Source organism: Sycon ciliatum, chromosome 3 (genome assembly GCF_964019385.1).
Source record: "Sycon ciliatum chromosome 3, ocSycCili1.1, whole genome shotgun sequence".
In the NCBI taxonomy this organism is placed as follows: Eukaryota; Metazoa; Porifera; class Calcarea; order Leucosolenida; family Sycettidae; genus Sycon; species Sycon ciliatum.
This window is the reverse complement of record NC_088645.1, coordinates 35952660-35970698: the sequence shown is the minus strand read 5'-3', so window position 1 is coordinate 35970698 and position 18039 is coordinate 35952660. Positions and strand designations below refer to the sequence as shown.

Sequence of the window (18039 nt, the reverse complement as noted above, 5' to 3'; positions counted from 1 at the left end):
TGAAAAGAATTTATAACATCCCTATGCTTTTTTTTGTCTAGGTCATCAAGGCAAAAAAAGCATAGCGTAGGGCCCTGAGCTTCCAAGCTCTCTCGTTACCAGGGGACCTTGTAGTGATTGCTGAACCTTCCTGCTTTTAAAACATATTGTCTGGGCATGGTGGCTTCACTCTAGCCTTTATCTGCCATGACTGCCATGACTAGCTTCATCGCTACGGTTCTTTAACCCAGCGTCTGCTCCAGAGCCGGGTCAGCCGTTTCGGCGACCCAGTTGGGGTTGGGCCCGCATGGGAAAAGAACACCGGAGGTCACTTGTGACCCGATTGGGACTCAATCAGGGCGTCCTAATGCTCTCTGATGTACAATAGCCGCGATTGAGTCTTGTATCCGGGACTGACCCGGTTGCAAGAGTTGTGCCAGGTAGATCTACACGTGTACCCGGTTGGTTTGAAATCCTAGAGCAGACACTGTAACCCACTGTTGTGTGAGGATGTGTGGATAACAATGAACCTCTCAGTACAGGTCTACCCGGTTTTTTTACCAAAATACCAAAACATTCAAAATGCGAAAATTTGCACGAAACTAATTTTCGCTGGCGATTTAATTTCGCTGATTTCGCCGCTGGGTACCAACCGGCCAAAGTAAATCGCCGGCCAAAATTTGTCATAGAGGCAAATGATGCATTATTGAGCCATGGCTGCATGTGAGGGCAACACATACCAATCGATTTCTTTTTTGAAAACCCAAATCGGCCAAAGTTAAATGACGGCCAAAAGTTTCATTTCCAGATCGGCCAAAGTTTCTCACCGGCCAAAATTTGTTGATTTACAGTATGCTTCGTGCAAATTTTTGCACTTATAGCTATCATGAAAACAACAGTTCATCCTGCATTGCGTGGAACGTGCAATTATTCCTAACCGAATTTGATACCAGAAAAGTCTAAGGACACAGAGCATTAGAAAATCAGCCTGGTTTTACCAAAATTTGGACCGGTACTCCATGGCAAAATGTGTGGAGAAGCGGATTCAAAACCCGGATTTTTGTGCCTCAATTCTGTCAAAATTGGGCTTTCAAGAGCCAACGAGACTGGCTCAGGTGAATGGACTGCTGCGTCATTGATCCCGAGAGCAGATCAGATGTACATTTCACCTGATACTTGTCCAAGTGAACGTGTGGTGCTCTTTAACCCAAGCATCAACCATCTTCAAGTTTACTCATGGCTTTACCAACGATGTCATGGCTTAACCAACGATGTGCACATTCTACTGTTTGTGTACTGTCGTTCTGCAGAAGAGTACGAAGACAATCTTCTGATACTTGATCCAGTCAATTATCCGGCAATGAATTTTTCCGGGGCCGCTTCATTATGTTCTCAGCTAGGGTTAGCGATACCAAGTAGAACGGAGGAAAAAGATATGATTGTCCAGGCAGCCAACAATTTGACAATCAGTGACTTTGTGTGGTTCCGGATGTTTGCTGAGCCATTCGGGCTGAGACGGGTATTCCTTGCCCAAGCTACTGCGTCCCACGAAGATTTGCATAATGTTGCCTGTGCAAGTAAGTATGGCGTGCTATGCTCCAACGCTATGTGTTATATGCTACATGTGTGCCGGCAGGCGATGTAACCATGTTCGGATAGAGCTCAGGCGTATAGCTCCTGCAGAGCCAGCACAATCCGGTGCTGCTCAATGAAATCCAGTCATGTCACTCAAATTTGCGCCTTCTTTTACAGCCCAGTGTTGTCAGGTCTAGGGCTGGGCAACGCCCCGGCGCGTACCTGAGTGCCGCGGCTGGATTTCATTCAGCAGGGCTGTGGCACAGCAGTCAGACCTCGCTTATCTGGACCTCGCTTATCCGGTCCTCTTTTATCCGGACCCCTCGCCATCTGGAAGAAAATCGTTGGTTACCGATTTACAGCATATACCATGCATGCATACATACATCATGTGTGTTCGATTACCCGGTTCCCTCGCCTATCCGGGTATTTTTTTGTGGAAAACGGATATTTGCGTTTATGCGAGGTCTGACTGTATTAGAGTCAAAATAGGTGAAATGGCAGGTATGGGGTTGCCGATGGCACAAAGTTCTCACACTGCAGATCTATGAGTAGGCAAACATTTGGTAGCCATGTGTTAGGAAAAGATCATGTTTCCCGGATCACACAACATCGCATACAACAAATACAACAGTGGCATTAGATGTTTGCACTTGACCCTACAAGATCACACAACACTTGAAGATTTCAGCAGCAAAACAGTTCACCAGAAGCACTCCACAATTGCAAGTAGTTCCTGTCATCCTTTGGAACAAAGCGAGACTTGACAGGAGTAAAACAAAATTTATGGAGCCCGGTCGGTGAACTGTCTTTGTCTTCTGCAAGCGTCATTTGGTGGTTTTGGGTAAAATGAAAACGCTATTACTCCTACTGTATAATATAGTGTAAATATACACAGACCGAACAAAGATGTCAGCAACGATTTAACAAATACAATATCAACACCATTCTCACGTTGACAGTCAACGAGAGAACAGACACTTAGCATCATATGTGTGGTGGATTCTGTTCCGCTGGGATGTTATGACTTTCCCCTGGGCGTTCGTGAAAAACAGAGAGCAGCTGCAATTTACCCCCCCCCCCCCCCCTCCTCCCATGAGTCTGTTTGCCACCCAGGTCTAGTCCCAGGTACACAGACGTGCTGCGTACCGTGCGTGTCAGGTCAATAAATAATGACCTCCAAAGTACAAATACCACACAGAGAGCAGTATGAATATGATCCTTGCCCTGCATGGTATCATCCAGGACATTTGCATTGCTAATCGCAGCCATAAACGGTCCACTCTTGCCTGCACAGCTGTAGAACTGTACCAATACAGTCGTCCTTCTTTAATCCATCACTTTGCAAACCGGCAGCACCCTCTATGAACCAGCACAATTTTCAGTAGCCAAATAATGGCAAAATAAATTCGCCCAAAATGGCTTCTTCATGCAAATTGCAGCAGTAAATCAGATTTGTTTATCCTGCACACTCGCTAATCCAGCACAATTTCTGAAGCACAAATGGTGCCGGATTATAAGGGACCAGTATCGTTCAAACACATAATAAAGTACGTCGCCGACAGTGTCCCGTCTGGCTAGAGTCTCCCACCTTGGTTTTACACTCAGGGGATGGAAAGCGGTATGGCTGAGCTCAACTAACTGTGTTTTGTGCGATGTGAGAACCCTAGTGTTTTAAGGTCACACCGGGTGTGTGTGTGTGTGTGTGTGTGTATGTGTGTGTGTGTGTGTGTGTATGTGTGTGTGTGTATGTGTGTGTGTGTATTTGTGTGTGTGTTTGTGTGCGTGTGTGTGTGTGCGTGTGTGTGTGTGGGGGGGGGGGGGTGTGCGCGGGTGTATGTGTGTGTGTATGTGTGTGTGTGTTTGTGTATGTGTGTTTGCGTGTGCGTGTGCGTGTGTGTGTGCGTGGGGGGGGGGGGTGCACGGGTGTGTGTGCGCGGGTGTGTGTGTGTGTGTGTGTGTGTGTGTGTGTCTGTGTGTCTGTGTGTCTGTGTGTCTGTGTGTCTGTGTGCATGTGTGTGTGTGTGTGTGTGTGCGTGTGTGTGGGGTGTGTGTGTGTGCGCGGGTGTGTGTATGTGTGTATGTGTGTGTGTGTGTGTGTGTGTGTGTGTGTGTGTGTGTGTGTGTGTGTCTGTGTGTGCATGTGTGCGCGTGCAGGTGGATAGCAAGGTATGTGTTCTTTGACCAATAGACGGTATGCAATTGCACCATCAGTTAACATGCTGTGGCAAAGTCACGACGGACTCGCTGCACATCACTGCACACCCCCCCCCCCCCCCTTCCCCTGGCACCACCTACTCACATTGTATATTTTGCACACAGTAGAAATTCACTTGGCCCGCAATAGAAAATCCGCCATTAAATCATCCGCATTCAACCGCTATAGGCAGGACACCACCTCCGGTAAACGGACACAAAACGACGACATGGTGGGGCGCTCTCGCGGCACTTTAAGGCGCGGGTCGAACTAAACTCTGCTGCTCTCTCTCTCTCTCTCTCTCTCTCTCTCTCTCTCTCTCTCTCTCTCTCTCTCTCTCTCTCTCTCTCTCTCTCTCTGCTCTCCTGTTGCAGGATATACTGAATGCGCATCTGGTTGTGGCCAGAATGAACACTGCTCCAAGGACGGGTCGTGTGAATGTACTTTGCCCTACTATAGAGCTGACAACGGGTCTTGCCAACGTAAGGTTTAGTGCTTCCCTGCCTCGATGACATTTTGCCAGAGCATATTAAAATTTAATATCTTATCATCGCTTGTGTTATCATACTGGTGTTGTTACATGTTCTTGTTCTTTCAGGCATACAGCAAAACCTGTAACTAAAGACCACCCTGGTTAGCGACCAGCCTGGTACTACAGGCCACTTCGCCAGGCATGGACGGCGTCACATTCATAATTATACAGCAACATTATGGTTGCGTGGTGCAAACCTCTAACTAAGGACCACCTGCCACTAAAGACCGCTTTCTCTGGCCCCAAGGTTTTATTGTACATTGAAAAGCCGGAATATTTTGGTGGAGATTTATTTTCGGTATTAAACTTCGGTACAGGTAATGTTTACCTAAAATAAAACGCAACCTAAAAATTCAACAACGCCGTACCACACAGTTGTCAAATACATTTTTGTACAGTAAAACCTGGTGTAAGCGGCCTCTGTGTTTAGCGACCACCTGCTCTTAACGACCGTTTCTCCATGCACCCACAGTTCTACACTGACACTGTGGGACCTGGTTCTAAAGACCACCTGGCTTTAACAACCGCTTTTGCTTGCACCGTGGGGTGGTCGCTTAAACCAGGTTTTACTTTATCTGGAAAACTGATTTGCCGAAAATGTCACGCCACCCAACCGTTGATTTTGGGAAATGCCAATAATATTACACCACCGAAAATTTCCGGTTTCACAGTACCGTTATTTTCTCTGAATATTAGTCTACCTTTTCACACTAGCTGTCAAGTGCAAGGAACTTACAGTTGAGCATGACTTTCTACTGGTGTGCATATTATCGTAACATAATTAACTCTAACAGTATTGAGATGCTTTTTGTTGGCTCTTCCGCCTGGATTTCACTGACAAATGCGATCCTTCCATGAGTGACATGCGAACTGTAACTATTATTATTTTTATTTTTTAAACGAAGGTAAGTTATGGGTCGCAAGTATCCACGCAAACACACATCCAGTCACAATAAGGCACTTGTCATAAGTATCCGAACGTTTTCGGTCCCTTCTCATCAAGGATTATACAGGTGTTGTGAAACCACAAGTTCTCGAGAGTGAAAGGCCTTCTCGCTTGTGACATTGTGTTCGTTTCAATGCAGTTGTATCCCGACTCCGCCGTACCGCTGATGTTTACGTGGCATACGCTACATGCGCTATCTGCGGTTTGCTGTGTGCGCTGTAGTTAAGTTGTATGTTGTATGTGTATGCTTTTCTCATATACATGTACGCTGTCATTTCCCGCTATAACTACCTGGTGGTTTTAGTGTTATTCATTCATTGTTCATTCATTCATTCATTGTTCATTATTATTAGTCGATGGAAGTGAAATATGCTGTTGAGAATTAATAGTTGTCCTCGTGCCGTGAGGGGTCGTTCGTTCCTGACACTTTAGAGAACCAGAGGGTTCACAACAACAGGGAATGGCTCAAGTTGGAAAGACTAAAACTTATAATAGCCTAAAGATAATTAGATAACAACACTCGTGACAAGGTGGAAAATTATCAAGTTATTATTGTAACAATTTGGCTCAGGCCTGAAAGTGGCGTGCGACTTCGAGTGCGACTACTCTTGTAATAAATCAGGAAAATACGGCATGCGTATACCTGTACTACTTGTTTTATCCGGAAATATAAAAAATACGAAAAGGTGACGAGGTGACAAGAGTTAAGGGATTGCAGTAAACTGATAACAGCTGAAGCGTCATTGCACGAAGAATTTTGTCCGTGGCCACTTTCTCTTGAATTTCTTCGTGCCACCTCAATGTAACGTTCGTGAAATGACGCTTCAGCTAGTTCTGTTTATTGCAATGTCTTACCCTACTCGCGTGATACCCCTGGGGTACTATTTTGTAATGTTCACCACAGATGGGGCACTATTCGAGAGAGTACGGTGTATTGTTGACATCATGTGTAGGATACACGTGCATCAATGTAGATACAGTGAGAGAGAAAACCTCGATAAGAATCGAGGCGCAGCCTATTAAAACAAGGCTGAGGCATTTACGGCAATGCATTAGATCAACTGTGCACTCCTTACAAGAAGAATAGCAATAATAGCGTTCAGAATGTTTTCTCATGACATCTTCAGTCGAAACTCGTTGCGTAGTGTGCAGTGTCTAAAACAAACAATTAGCCCCTGAGACCTGCATTCTTTGCTCTACTACACTCATCCAGTGCACAGTAGACCAGCAGTCTACAGTCACACATTATCATTCTGGTCTGCCACTGTAACAATAGGTCCTGATGGGACCCACACCTTCCACAGGGGCACCCATATTTTAAAAGCCCGATATTTTCATCATAGCCTAGGAGCTGTGGCATCATTATTTTATGATCTACAGCAAGAAGGCAGCAATGCCTGTACCTATGGTGAAGTAAAATAAAGGTAACATAACATATGCTGTGCTGTAGGCCCGCTGTGGAATTCTGCCTGATGATGGCGTAATGCATGAAACTCCGAGCTGCAAATGAGGTCTTGGTAGTTTTGTGGTTGAACTGATTTGGTAGTAATAGCTCTATCGATAGAGCACTTTTAATCAATGGATCACCACCTGCTTTTGTTAAAACAAGCAATTATGCAGTCAGATTAGTTTTACCCCAACACAGCAAAAAATATGGCACCATTGGCGTGTGTTTCGGATGTGACTGCGAGGAAGCTAGTGGCAAATGAATGGATAATGCGAAAGCGTGTAAGGGGGCTGCGTGTGTGAAAATGATGATGCGTGCAGTGTTTTATTTGAAGAATGTGAATGCTACAACATTTTCTTTCTGTTTGCATAGAAGATGGCCACGTGCATCAATGTAGATAGCTCCCAAACTTGCAAATGCTTTTCTAAGCAAAAAGAAATGTGCGCAACGGATAACACTAAACCAGGAATCATCAAATACCGTACGACACTCGGCAACATATACGATCACAGTACCATTGAGAACCATGGCACAATCTGGTGTCTCTGGTACCTTACATTGTAGATTCATTCATTGCCACTAATGATTGGAATAGGAAAATCGATCGATGGAATACACACACCTTTTAACTCCAAACATAGACATGTTGCATGATCATGCACACAGCCCATATACAGTCTGTTGCTGCAGACAAACGTCACCTCCATGTAGAAACACTTCAGCCTTAAAGACCCTTAACACTTTACCGACTGAGCTTAATGTCCGTGGAGCATTGTGCCCTCAAATTCTTTACCTTAAATCAGACGTGACTTTGGTTTCCCTGGGACAGCTTTCCGAATGATCATCTTGGGCATCTTGGAAAGCCCCTGACGAGAGGAACACTATCAACTCAACCTCTCAGCTGAGATTATTTAAAAGAGAAATCCTTGGAAAGATTGGCAGCTGTGGCGCTTGTATGCCCTGACCTGTGTGCCTTGCTTCTCCTGTTACGCTACAGGTTCATTCCACGATCAAGCGCATTGTGTGAACACTACGTTACGCATTCCACCGGGCTATTTCTTTGAGCCGGTGACGTTATCGGACGCCCAGAACATGTGCCGGGCGTCCGGAATGGAATTGCCCACGACGAAAAAGCTATTTGAAAACCATGTTGTGGCTGTTTGCCTCTACCTCATGGTGCAGAAATACAGGTTTGCACTTTCCAGCGGGCCCTCCGCCACATCGACCGGTGTTTTCATACACACCACGCACGCCATCTCCGGTGACATTTTTACTAGTTACTACTTGTCCGGCCAATGGAACTTGCTTAATACACGATCTTCACACCACCGTGTTATCTGCGCAGGTGAGATTAAGTCTTGCATATCTTTTTACCACTTCTGATGCTATGTCAATAAAGCTGGCAGAGGAATATTACCAGTAACAATACTTGACATACCCGTAACCCCTTCGTTGTTTCAAATTGTTGGTGTGCGCAATGGCTACTGTGGGTAGCCACGTGTCAACTCAGAGCGCATGGGGGAGAAGAGGAGCAGAGATTGCTGAACTACTGATGGATACCGTGTCACATGTGCTTTTGAAGCGCTCGCAACCTCAACTTCAGCATCACCCTTCTTCTGTCTTCCTGTCATTTATTTCCTTTCCTCCTTTTCTTTCATTCCATATTCGCCATATGCGCCCGGGTCCCGTTTAATGTGCGAAGTAAAATGAAGTCGAACACTCGTTGTATTATTATGTACGCTATCCTATATGCACCCACCCGCGTGCATCTGTCTTATTGTACGCAGCTTACATCAGCTTACGTCATGCACTGGTATTTGGCATGCACGCATGACTACACATTGAGCATGCTGATTCCGTTGTGCTGTTCTTTGTTTTGTTGTTCTTTTCCACTCGCTCCTCGGTGGAGACTACTAGTATTTTGTAAGAATAAACCAATATGTTTATCACAAACACAAACAAACAAACCCTTGCGCTCCGAAAGAGACCTCCACTCGACAAACAGCCTCTCCGGTGCACCGCACAAGTAAACACGCACCCAGTATACTGCAGCACAGCTCTCTGCTCTCTACACAGTGCTTTTGTGGAGCTTAATGCTGTTGGTAGATCACTAACTCTCTATTGGTCTGAAGGCCCCGGATCCAAATGTACAGAGATGATCCACAAGCAACACTAACCTAGAAGAGAATTGCGCACTTGGGCCTGCAGGCACCTCCAGGCAAAGCTTCACATTCAATATCCGACCAGAACATTTTCAAAACTGCAACCCAAATTCGTATTTGGATTCCAACCGCACAGAATTATACTGAATCCTTTTTTGGCCGTCATCCAAAAAGTGATGAAATGGATTTAGCAGGTTTTGCATTCCGGCTCTTCACCCGTAGACTGTGCAGAGTGTGGGTGCTATGTGCAGTGTGTAGAGTGCTGTCTGCAGTGTGCAGTATGTGGGTGCATTGTGCAGTGTGTAAAGTGCTGTGTGCAGTGTGTAGTGTGCAGAGTGTGGGTGCTGTGTGCTGTGTGTAGAGTGCTGTGTGCAGTGTGTAGTGTGCAGAGTGCAGTGTGCAGTGTGCTGTGTGCAGTGTGCTGTGGGCAGTGTGCGGTGTGCAGTGTGCGGAGTCGCAAATCATGAGCACCCGCTGGGGCGTTTGTACTGAACCAGCATACTCATTTGATTTGATCTGATGTTAAGTGTGTGCGCTGTTGTTCCCATTTTCTTTTTTCTTCCTTTGCAGAGTATACGTATTGTGACCCGCCGGCTCCAGAGTCAAACAAGCGAAATTTCGCATACGTCAATGGTAGTTACTCTCGCGGCACAGCAGAATGCAACAGTGGTTACCGTTTACAAGGCGACTTGCCAATGAGGTGTCAGGGTGGCAACCGATGGAGTACAGCGTGTGTAGGTAAGACAGTGCAGGTTGAACGATGGGCTAAACTTTGTCTTTTCACATCTGGACATTAAAGCTGTGTAGACCGAGGCTAGTGCTAGTGCATCACTGAAGTTAATTAACGTCTTTTGCATACGGCTGCGGGAATAAAACCGTTTGTGACTCTACTCAATCTGTCAGTGATGGGGAATTCAGCTGTTTTGTTAAGCGAAGGTGAGTCTTGGCAATTCTGAGTTTGACTTAAGCCGTGTCCGTTCTATTTTATATAGACGCAGAACAAGTCAAGAACAGTAAATACTGCTTGTATCAACTGCGAATCACTGGACAAAGGTAGTTCAGCCTACGTACAGCGTCTTCACAATAGAAACTGCTGGCGGAATGAGCAGAGAGTTCAGTTTGAGTCGCTTTCGCTCGACTTACTTTTGACCCTGCGTCGCTGTCGTCATCTGCTGCACGCGAGTCGTCATCTCTCTCTCTCGAGTCGTTTTTCTGCTTGTTTCGGCCTTGCCTCGGCTTCTTTGATCACACTCCGCTGAACTTGATGCCGCCGTCGTTCAAGTAAGTAGGCTTTCAAGTTGCGTGATCAGCCGCAGTGGCGACTAATGGTTATCACCAGGGAGACGTAAAAATATTGTACGACTCCCTGGTTTCATCTTCGCTCTCCAGAGCTCCGCGAAACAAAGAGTACAGGCACAGCCAAACTGATTCCAATTTCTATGATGGCTACTTCTGCCAGCACTGAGCGGCAGCGGCCAGCAAGACCAGTCGACTTACTGTACCGTTCAAGTAAGTTGGCTTTCAAGTTGCGTGATCAGCCGCATTGGCGACTAATGGTTACCACCAGGGAGACGTAAAAATATTGTACGACTCCCTGGTTTCATCTTCGCTCTCCAGAGCTCCGCGAAACAAAGAGTACAGGCACAGCCAAACTGATTCCAATTTCTATGATAGCTACTTCTGCCAGCACTGAACGGCAGCGGCCAGCAAGACCAGTCGACTTACTGTAGCCACAAGGCTCGCGTCGGACTGCAGACTTCTGAATGAATGCATGGTCCAGGCCCGTAGCAGCCCCATTTAGGTTGGTCCGGCAAGATCCGACATTGATGCTCTCCCTCCCCCCCCCCCCCATGATTAGGCATACTCATACATATGCCGGTACATGTACATGTACATGACTTTATCTTGCCCGTAAAAGAGGCCGTCACCCCGCCAAAACAAACAAACAAACATGTACATGTACATTGTACAATGTACTTCCTCCGCGTCATTAAAATTGTCGCTTCCGAGAGCGATTTTTCGAAAATTATGTTGTCCACAGCTAGAAATTGAGGCAGAGCATTGTCGACGGGCCAAGCTTTAGTTTGTGACCCACGCTTCGCTGCACTTGCAGCTAAGGTCGACGTCTTCATCAGAGTTTGAGGCAGACCCTTCAGCACTCAACAATACGCTGAACAAGACGGGCTTTCAAATTCAGGTCAAGAAACTTCGTTTTCAGGCGATCCATGCCTCCAGGTGCCAGGCGATGAAGGCAAGCTAGCATTTTTCAAATACACTGTAACGACCTTCCAGCGGGACAGGGTAAGCAGTTCCGCACCTTCTTTCCTTGGCAAGCGCTTCGCTGATTTTGTTGGTGTTTTCAGACCTGCTACCTTCGCAGCAACATGCGCCACAAGTAGCGCATTTTAGGAATTTGAGACAACTTTGTTCTTGCCATCGCCAACTTCAGCAATTCGTATTCAGGAGAGATACCAGCATTCTTATACCCGAGCTTGCAGTCTTGGCAAATGTCCAGGCGAACGATGTGGGACGGCACGAACTCCAGAAAACGAAATGCGCTCTGGGGTGGAATAGTGCGGAGCGTGATGAATTCGCTTGGTGCGGAAGACAGCTCCGACAAAGTTCGAGACCACCATAGCTTCAGTGACAAGTAGACATTGCGCAGGAAGGGTCACACCAGTGTTCAAACACAGAAAACAACAATTCCGAAAGTCTGACTAAGACGAGCCAAGTCACAAATATTGCGATGCGCGAAGCGACAATTTTAATGACGCGGACAGGTACATGCATGGTATCGTGACTATGCAGAGTGGGCGAGAAAAGGAAGAAGGACGTTCTGCATGAGTCAGGAAAAGGGCATCAGCATGTTGTGTCCGTCCAAACAGAACTTGTTGAAGCCTGTGAAGGCATCGCAACAGTATCTAAATGCATGTGATAAAAGAACCAAAATGTACCTTTGGAGGAGGAGAAAGGGTATTGCAATGGACTATCTTTGGTGCAAACCCTATCTAGAAAGAATTGGAGGAAGAAAAGAATCCGAACACGATTCAGGAAGAAAATTCAGGAAGTACCGAGTAGGAACATTCACGGGCATGACTGTCCACATGACCTTCAGCAGGGTCATACTGCTGATGACATGTACAATGTAGGTCTACTACCGGCACCAAGAGTCCATAACTCTTGCCGGTACTACTATGTAATACCTCTATACTACTTATTGCACACATCATCATCATCATGATGATGAAACCTGATGAGACCTGACCGGTTTCTGCACGTAGAGTGCTTCATCAAAGGAATGAAAAAATGTTGTCTCTGACTATAGCTTATATACACAGCAAAAGAAATCAACAGATGCAGTAGAAGGTGCAATAGATGCAATGCAGTTGCAACCATAGAGGTAGCAGTAAAAGGTGTAATAGGTGCAATCAAGAGTACATCACCCCCCCCCCCCCCCCCCCCCCAGAGTGTGCAACGCCTGATCCAGCTCTGCATAGGGTCTTGGTCGAGCGTAATCGGATCTTTGCGTCATAATACCGTACACATCTGAGGGGAGCCCGGGGAGTCGCGGGTACGCTCGGATCAAAAACAACTGTGCCCTGCCTCGAGACCGGCCTTGCGCTGGTGTGGAGTGTACGCATGACATGAGAAGATCCGATTACGCTCGACCAAGACCCTATGCAGAGCTGGATCGACGTTGCACACTCTCGGGAGGGGGGGGGGGGGTATGTACTCCTGGTGCAATGCAGTTGCAACGATAGAGGTGTCTAGCTACAATTGTTGTTGAGAGCGAAAAAAGCGCAATGCTGCTATAGAATTATACTATAGAATTCATAAACCGCGGAGCTAAGTTGTATAATCCAAGAAAGGTGCGTGAACTGCAGGTAAGGTTAAAAGCTAAAAGTTGTATTTTTGGTTGGTGCCAGAAATTTCTGGCACCAACCAAAAAGCAGAGCTAAATGCTCTGCCGTATGAAGTCATTAATTAATTAATTAATTTTAATAAAACAGCCGCTTTGTTCTTCTAAAGAAAATCTGGGAGTCTACAAAGAATGACTGCTTCAAAAGTGAGCGATAATTATTCTTGACGAAATGCGGGTGGTATGTAGTGCAGAACACTAAATGGTTCTGTACTTTAGTAGCGGATGACTTCCAAGTGAAGAGTTGCGGTGTTGCTTCTACCGCTTCAAATATCGGTTTAAGAAAGTCAGGCGGATATCCTCTTCTGAGCCGAGTCCAAAACTCAGCACGGATGGTGAGGACGTCTTCGAGCAGCTGGTTTGTACCATTGTATCTGACCAGCTCCGCATTGATGAATGAGCGTAGATTGGAGCGGAGGTGGTCAGATTTAACTGGGATATATAAGTAAGCATTACGTTTCTTTTGGAATGTTCTAAAAGAAAACTTACGAGCAAGAACATTAGGTTTGAATATTTCTAGGTCTAGGAAAACTGCAGTAGAAGAAATAGAAGACCAAGTTAGTTCAATATCACATAGATCTTGGTATGCAAGAGCGTTAAAGCGTATCTTGTCAAAGGTTTTACTAACAATCAGACATAAGTCGTCAATAAAACGTCCGAAATAGTACACGCACGAGCGAAACGATTGCAAAGCTGTTCTTTCGTGCATGAATAGAAAATTGTTGACAGCCATGGGAGTACCCATTGCCATACCGAACTCCTGATGAAATAGCTTACAATCAAACTCGAAGTAATTGTTCTCAAGAACAAATTCTACAAGGTCCACAATCATTGTACAACGCGGGTGTTCTGCTTCTACCAGGAAATCGTTAATGGCTGAAATGGTGTCTGACCAATGCATGTTTGTATAAAGGCTAACAACGACTATCATGGTGTCTTCAAGGAAATCATGTTCAGCAAGGATGGCTGTTAGACTATGCATGTCAAATATATTATTATTTCCAGGGGAAGATAAAAAAACTGCATGCCTGGCCTTCACATTCATGCCATATGAAGCCAAGAGCTCAAAACCAAGATTGTGATGCTTTGAGTATGCGCCAATGCACACAAGCACCTCCCTTATCAGGCCACTTACGTGTTGTATGGTGAATTCAACAGGAAAGGCAGTTCTAGCCTTCTATTTGTGCTGGCGCAAACATAATCTACAATTCCAATTGAATTGGCTGTGGGCAATACCCGATGGTAAAACGTTAATTTATTCCCGTATTACCTATGCAGAAGACGTTACTTTAGTAACGTCTGGCGCTAGCCAGGGTCCACACAGCTTTAATTTGGTGTTTGTTTGTTTGTTTGTTTGTGTCACGCCTGGAGCTATCCCGTATCTGTCCCGTATCTGTCCCGTATCTGTGACTACAAAGGCTCCACAGGATTGTACATAACTGCTGGCCACAATATTTGCTGCCTCCCGTATCTGTCCCGTACCGTCCCGTACTAACAGCTGGCCACAATATTCGTTGTATTATGTATACGACTCCCTGATGTAGAGGGAGATTTGGAAAGAAATAGGGAGACGAGGAGGAAATGAATTTAGAATGGACGTCAGTTGCCGAATAGATTATAGGATGCGTCAGCAAAAACACACTTTGGAAGAGAGATCCCGTCGTCTCCAAAATAAGCGTGAACGAGCGATTCAGCGCCGGTCACAGGAAACGTCGGAAGAGAAATCCCGTCGACTCCAGAACGCCCGTGATCGGCAGAGTCCACGCCGGTCCCAGGAAACGTCAGGACAGACATCCCGTCGACTCCAGAACGCCCGTGATCGACAGAGTCAGCGCCGGTCTCAGGAAACGTCAGACAGACATCCCGCCGAGTACAGAACGCCCGTGATCGGCAGAGTCAACGCCGGTCCCAGAAATCGTGAGCACAGACATCCTGTCGACGCGCAGAAAAACTAAATATGCAGCCTCTCTGCAGGGCGATGCGACACAGCTAGCGCATGTAGCCCTGTAGGGCCCAAAAGGTCGAGAAATATAGAAAACTGTTTCTCCCCTGCCCCCCCCCCCCCCCACACACACACATACATACTGTACACACACATACATACACACACATACATTTCATTGAGCAACACTGTACCAGGCCACCAAGCCGCTGCATTTAACACAACAATAATAGCAAGAGTATATAACCCCCCAAGAGTGTGCAACACATGATACACTTTCTATGGGGTTCGCCGATGGCAAAAACTCACATCACGTGGTGTAGTGTCGCAGTTGTACGTTTCCAGCCTGTTCAGGGCAATACGGACAACCCAAGTCACGACCACACATCGAAAACTACTGCTCGCTTGAAGACTGTATAAAAGTGTATTCACAAACAACAACAAAACTGAAAACTGAAAAACTCTGAAAAAGAAACTAAACAAAAAAGCCACGAGGTCCGCTCAGCACCTCGCGCACCAAGACCATCTACGAAAATGGAGGCATCGCAGTTCGCCTTCAAGGAAACAGCAACTATTGCAGCGAAGCGGTGAAAACTGCAAGAAAGCGAAAGCCATAGAATCACGGACACAACAGAAAAAGCCTGTACAGGTCGTCCCCCGTTAATACGAGTCCGGTTAGTACATAAACCCCGTTAGTACATAAGAAATCTCAAGTCCCGGACGAAACGTGGTCAATTCCATACAAATTTTGTCGGTTAGTACATAATTCGTTAGTACATAAACCCCGTTAGTACATAACATTTCTCCGTACCCGCATGCCACCTACCTCAATAATACATAATTTTTTGGTCTCTTGGCCTTCCAGTGCAGGCACATCGTGTTCTAGTTTCTACTTGTGGAGCTCAGAAATCAGAGCGCACATCACAAACCAACAAAGCTCTGTTTTTTTCCCGAGTGACTGTACTCGTACAGGCGCGAATGGGAATGTATGATGTAAACTGTAGAATCTTCGCTAAATGTGACCGTTATAACATAATTTTTATGTTATATCGAGGTAATCAAGAATATCTCGCTGCCTAGTCATGGTAGCAAGAAACACTCAGAAAAGTTGAAAAAGTGAAAAATTCTAGTACACAAGCAAGTTATGTACACTTTCGTTTAGTACATAAACCCCGTTAATACATAACATTTCTCAAGTCCCAGAGATTATGTATTAACGAGGGACGACCTGTACCAAAGAAAGCGCATCGCTAGCCGCGCAGTACACACACAGCGCACAGTTCACTGTACATTTGGCAAAAAACATAAAAGAAAATCAAGACTGTTCAAAGCGCAAAAAACGTCATGTTCAAGGAAATTCAAACGAAGAGAAAAGAGAGTAGAGAAGTTTAGAGAAGTACAAGAACGAAGAAATGGAGAAGAGAAACGTTCTTATGATGAAGAGTAGAGAGAAGAGCAGAGAGAAGAGAGAGACAGACTGGAAAGCAGTTCTACAGAAGACGTGAGAGAGAAGAAAGGTGAGAGAATAGACAGAACGAAAATAGCAAAGACAAAGTACACAACAAATTCAAACAATGCCGATCTTGTTCACAAGTTCATCCATCAGGCAGGAACACAGCCTGTTTTTAGCGAGCAGGAGAGTAATAGAAAAAGCACTCTCTGACAGAAACTCACTGCGCGTATGCAAATCCCCAGCATGATCCTGGTAGATATTCGGATTGCGCGCACGCTATCCTTCCTATGTACATCGTACGAAACACGTCATGTGAGTTTTCGCCGTCGACGACCCCATATGCAGAGCTGCACACTCTTGTGGGTTATATATATACTCTTGATAATAGGATGCAGCAGCTTCAACTTTGTTCCAACTCGATTGTGTGGCACTTCAACTTTGCGATGCCTCGACTCTGTCGTGCTTCAAGCTATGTCCGATGATTTTCATGCATTATTCTTCTCCCGTTCAGAGAACTCGTGCCCCCCTCCGGCCCCGATTCCCAATGCCGTTACCACCGGCAAGAGCACTGTGGAGAAGACTGTTTCCTGCTTGCCTGGCTACACCCTGGCCCCCGGTTCACCACCGGTGATTTACTGCCAAACTAACCAGAAATGGACATTATCTGCCTGCGAGGGTAAGTCCCACCGTTTGAACCAGGGTACAGTATTGCACACCTGGTTAAAAAAAGAGCCCGCTATGAAGAGTGTGTTGTGGGTTTTGTTATGATGGACTGATTAGGTACAATAGGTACATGTATGTGAAGTAGAATTCAGAAACGTTTTTCTTTGATGATCATCGGTGAACCTACATATTTTATTCCCGTAGCTATGCAGAAGCCAGGGTCCACACAACTTTAATTCCCGTAGCTATGCAGAAGACGTTACTTCAGTAACGTCTGGCGCTAGCCAGGGTCCACACAGCTTTAATTTGGTGTTTGTTTGTGTGTTTGTTTGTTTGTGTCACGCCTGGCGCTATCCGTATCTGACGGCAAAAAAGCATAGGATGTTATAAATTTTTCAATTCTCCTTTTTTTTTTCAGGCATATCCTGGGATTCGAACCCGCACTATCGCCCTACATGCATTCCCCCATACACTTCGCATTCATACCCATTCTTCCAAGTTGCTTTACGTTATTATCTTGCGTTTGAAAGCCCTATTTGAATATTGCGGGCAGCTGTATGTGGCCAGCTGTGTTTGATGGTACAGTACGATACGGGAGACGGTGTCGTATTACCCTCGATCGTATCTGTCCCGTCCCTATCCCCTACCGTACCGTGCCATCAAAGACGGCTGGCCACAATGCATATTCAAATAGGGCTTTCAAATCCAAGATCACAATGTGAAACAACTTGGAAGAATTAGTATGTATGCGAAGTGTATCGGGGGATGCATGCAGGGCGCGTGATCGATAGTGCGGGTTCGAATCCCAGGTTATGTCTTAAAAAAAAAAGAATTTTTTTAAAGAATTTATAACATCCCTATGCTTTTTTTGTCTAGGTCATCAAGGCAAAAAAGCATAGCGTAGGGCCCTGAGCTTCCAAGCTCTCTCGTTTGGTGTTTGTTTGTTTGTGTGTTTGTGTCACGCCTGGAGCTATCCCGTATCTGTCCCGTATCTGTCCCGTATCTGTGACTATAAAGGCTCTACGGGATTGTACATAACAGCTGGCCACAATATTCTGCTGTCTCCGGTATCTGTCCCGTACTGTCCCTTATCACTCTCTTATTATTGACCCCCACAGAAACTTGTGATCTCTTGTTGACCACGTGTGCATATGCGGCAAGCGGATGCGACTACCCATGCACCTGGAGCGTCATCGAGCGTCGTGTCCTCTCTCTCTCTCTCTC

At 45.8% G+C, this 18039-nt stretch overlaps 1 protein-coding gene across 1 annotated transcript in view; it reads left to right on the top strand.

Annotated features, from left to right (window-relative positions):
• The window catches only part of LOC135812088 (fibrillin-2-like), a 160228-nt gene that overhangs the window by 88951 nt on the left and 53238 nt on the right, over nt 1-18039 (top strand). Inside the window, exons 23-27 of the mRNA XM_065325417.1 lie at nt 1290-1556; nt 4126-4233; nt 7674-8021; nt 9409-9576; nt 16664-16828. Coding sequence (XP_065181489.1) covers nt 1290-1556; nt 4126-4233; nt 7674-8021; nt 9409-9576; nt 16664-16828 — 1056 coding nt within the window. The remainder of the gene's footprint in view (nt 1-1289; nt 1557-4125; nt 4234-7673; nt 8022-9408; nt 9577-16663; nt 16829-18039) is intronic.